A 3,184-nucleotide genomic window follows, 5' to 3' on the forward strand; every position below is an offset into this window, starting at 1 on the left:
GGAATGCATGACCTCATTGCCACGGGCTCCCTGCTCTCCGTGGACCCGGACAGGATCGTCATCAAGCGCCTGGTGCTCAGTGGCCACCCCTTCAAGATCTTCACCAAGATGGCTGTTGTGCGATACATGTTCTTCAACAGAGGTACAGCTCGTCTCTGGGGGAAGAGGGGCTCTGGAAGCAGAACTGTGCCCATGGTTATGCTGGTGCAGCACAGCCTGTTCCTTACCTGCCTTTTGTGTTTTCATCTCCAGAGGATGTGATGTGGTTCAAGCCCGTGGAGCTGAGGACAAAGTGGGGACGCAGAGGGCACATCAAGGAGCCATTGGGTAGGCTTGATCTGGTGTTTATTTCTGTGCTGCTGGGATGGTGTGGTCCTCCTGGGCCAGAGAGACTGCTAATGGCCTCTTCTGCCCTCTGCCTAGGGACCCATGGCCACATGAAGTGCCACTTTGATGGGCAGCTCATGCCCCAGGACACGGTGCTGCTGAAACTCCACAAGCGTGGTTTTCCACTTATGACCCCCATGTCCCAGAGCCTGTGCCGTGGGTGAGGAGTGAGAGCACGCTGCCAGAGCGGGAGGTGGAAATGGAATGAGTCTCCAGCATGGCTGGAGTTTGTGCCTTGGCTCCCTGGATGCTGTTCTTGGCCCGTGCACTGTGAGGACAGCACTGATGCCTTGGACGTGTTACTGCTGGGGTCTGTACAGGGGCAGCTGTGTCGCCAGCTGCTGCTCAGGTACCAGCTATAGCTATTTATTTTAATGGAAAATGTCAAAAATGCCTAAGTGCCTCTGTCTTGGTGGTGGCCAGGAGGCTGTGTGCCCCCCATGTCCACTGAACCCCCCCTGGCCCACTGGGATTGTTCCTGTCCTTCATGCCCTGCCACATGGGCTGTGGGGGGGATTTTCTGTGTGAAGGAGTTTGCTGGCAGTTGCTGTGATGCTGAGAAAGAAAAGCCAAGTAGCAGCTGGGGAAAGGTGACTGAGTGCAGCTCTCTGGAGGCCTGGCCCAGAGCAAGGCAGCTGGGGAGGGGAGAACAGGCAGTGCTTTGTTTCCAGGTCCCCCCCGAGACCAATGCCAGCTTCCCTTATCCCTCCCCAAAAACTCCCAAACGTTTGGACTTGATCTGTTTTTAGTAGCGCACAAACCACTGCACAAACTGAGAGTGAGGTTTTCATTCCTTGCAATAGCACTCCATCCTCATTCTGCTTTCCCAGAGAGGTCTGTGAGCCAGGTCAGGGATCTCAGGTCCACATTTCCCCCACACAGCACGATGCAAATGTTCTGCACATCCCGGGGGACTGCCTGGAACTGCTCCGAGAGCACGGCCGCCAGTCCCACGCCTGCTGTTGGCTCAATCAGCAGCTTCATCCTTTCCCACACCAGCCACGTGGCTCGCTGTCGGGACAGGGCAGCAGCTGTCAGCCTAGCAGCCAGCACAGGCTGCTCCAGGGCATCCCTGCAGTGCTCTGGGAAGGGAGAGCAGAGCTTCCAACAGCCCTTTCCAGCTGGAGACAGCGTGGGTGTCACAGCTGCAGTGGTGCACAGGGGGGCTTGTGCTGCTCTGGGAGTGTGTTGGGGTGAGAGCAGAGGGGCAGGGCGGGGAGGGAGGCAGCTGCCTGCTGGCAGCTACTGTGAGAAAGGAGCTGGGAACCTTTACCTTGATTTCTTCCTCTGAGACTGTCAGGACATCATCAACCAAATCCCTGATGATGGGCCACGTGTTGGGTCCGATGCTGGTTTTTACTGCGTCTGCGATGGTATCCCGCGGGTGGAGGTTGGGGGTCAGCTCCCCTCGGACCTTGGACTGGTAACAGTCATCCACGTTGCATGGCTCAGCAGCAAACACCTTCACATCTGGCCTCAAAGCCTGGGGAGAGCAGGAGGAGCCACTTGGGTGATACTAGCACGTGCCTGTCCCCTGTTTCTGTGCGTGCAGGGGGCTGAGCAGGCCCTGTTGCTGCTGCCAGGCAGACCCCAGGCACCCACAGACTTCCACAGCAGGCTCTTCCTAAATTTAAAAGCTGCTGCCTGCCTTAAGAGTCCTAACCTTCCCACGGGGAGATTCCTGGATGAGCTGTTGCCTACCTTGATGGCAACTGCTATTCCTGCAACCATTCCTCCACCTCCAACAGGAACCACCACTGCATTTACCTCGGGTGCCTGTGCAGAAAGGAAGCTTCTGACACTCTGTGTCTCCCTTTTTGCTGTGCCCCTGCAAGGGCCAGGCTGTGCATTTCCCTCACCTGCTCCAGCACCTCCAGGGCGATGGTGCCTTGCCCTGCGATCACCGCCGGCTCCTGGTTGGGGTGCACCAGGACTCCTCCTGTCTCCTGGACTACACGGGCTGCTGTCTCAGCTCTGGACTAAGGGAGAGCACAGCAGTCACCTCTCACTCTGGCTGGGCTGTGTCCTTGGCCAGTCTTCCCTGTGCCTTACCTTGTCACTGGGCTCGCATGGCACCAAGGTGGCACCATAGGCACGGATGGCATCTTGTTTACACTGCGGGGCTGTCCGGGGCACCACGATGTAGGCAGGAATCCCTGGTGGATGAGAGGAAGTAAATCCAACAGCCCAAAAGGCACAGCAGCCAGTTAGCACTGCAGGAGCAAGCAATGCCTTGCCTATGCCAGCTCCTGCATGGGTTCAGGAGAGGGATCTTCATCCTTCTCTCCAACGGGACCAGCTCTGCATTTACCCTGTGCCTGCCTCTCGGAGCTGGGGTTGGAGGCTGTGGTACACATTACCTTCTGCCTGAGCAGCACAGGCGAGTGCCTGCCCGTGGTTGCCACTGCTGTGTGTCACGACAGCGCGGGGCAGCTCCCGTCCCGAGCGCTCGCCTTCCTCAACGAGGCTCCTCAGCGCGTTCAGGGCACCGCGGATCTGGAAGGAGAGCGCGGGACTGTGTGTGCCACCGCCCCAGAGCCCGTGTGCTGGGCTGAATGTCCTCCTCGCACCATTCCCTCAGTCCTGCACCCGTGCAGGATGGCAGGAGCTGGTGGGTACCGGCGGAACGCGAATCTCTCTGTTGAAAAAGCGACCTTTGCCCCGGCGCTTTGCAGTGCCGCCACCCCCGCGCACCTTGAAGGATCCGGTCCTCTGGAAGAGCTCGCACTTGAAGAGCAGCCTCCGGCCGGCCATGCGGTCCAGCCCGGCGCAGGTGAGCAGCGGGGTGCGGTGGACG

The 3,184-nt window shown here is 58.9% G+C and overlaps 3 protein-coding genes across 4 annotated transcripts in view; 2 read left to right on the forward strand and 1 right to left on the reverse strand.

Moving 5' to 3' along the window:
* The window catches only part of TSR1 (TSR1, ribosome maturation factor), a 7,271-nt gene extending 6,489 nt beyond the window's left edge, over positions 1 to 782 (forward strand). Inside the window, 4 exon segments of the mRNA XM_008640409.2 lie at positions 1 to 142; positions 253 to 327; positions 424 to 510; positions 513 to 782. Of these exon segments, the coding sequence (XP_008638631.1) occupies positions 1 to 142; positions 253 to 327; positions 424 to 510; positions 513 to 595 (387 nt within the window). The 3' untranslated portion in view covers positions 596 to 782.
* Positions 657 to 3,184, forward strand: part of SMG6 (SMG6, nonsense mediated mRNA decay factor) — a 107,505-nt gene continuing 104,977 nt past the window's right edge. For both annotated transcript variants that reach the window (XM_017742972.1, XM_008640327.2), the window contains exon 1: positions 657 to 736. In XM_017742972.1, coding sequence (XP_017598461.1) covers positions 673 to 736 — 64 coding nt within the window. In that variant the 5' untranslated portion in view covers positions 657 to 672. The remainder of the gene's footprint in view (positions 737 to 3,184) is intronic.
* SRR (serine racemase) lies at positions 1,115 to 3,178 on the reverse strand. Its single transcript, XM_008640410.2, has 7 exons — positions 3,082 to 3,178; positions 2,748 to 2,883; positions 2,440 to 2,543; positions 2,247 to 2,366; positions 2,089 to 2,163; positions 1,661 to 1,870; positions 1,115 to 1,398 (listed from the first exon to the last, which is right to left on the reverse strand). Exons 1-7 carry the CDS (start codon positions 3,139 to 3,141, stop codon positions 1,201 to 1,203), a joined length of 903 nt encoding a protein of 300 aa, XP_008638632.2. The 5' UTR covers positions 3,142 to 3,178; the 3' UTR covers positions 1,115 to 1,200.

This window comes from Corvus brachyrhynchos, unplaced genomic scaffold (assembly GCF_000691975.1).
Source record: "Corvus brachyrhynchos isolate BGI_N302 unplaced genomic scaffold, ASM69197v1 scaffold99, whole genome shotgun sequence".
NCBI lineage: Eukaryota > Metazoa > Chordata > Aves > Passeriformes > Corvidae > Corvus > Corvus brachyrhynchos.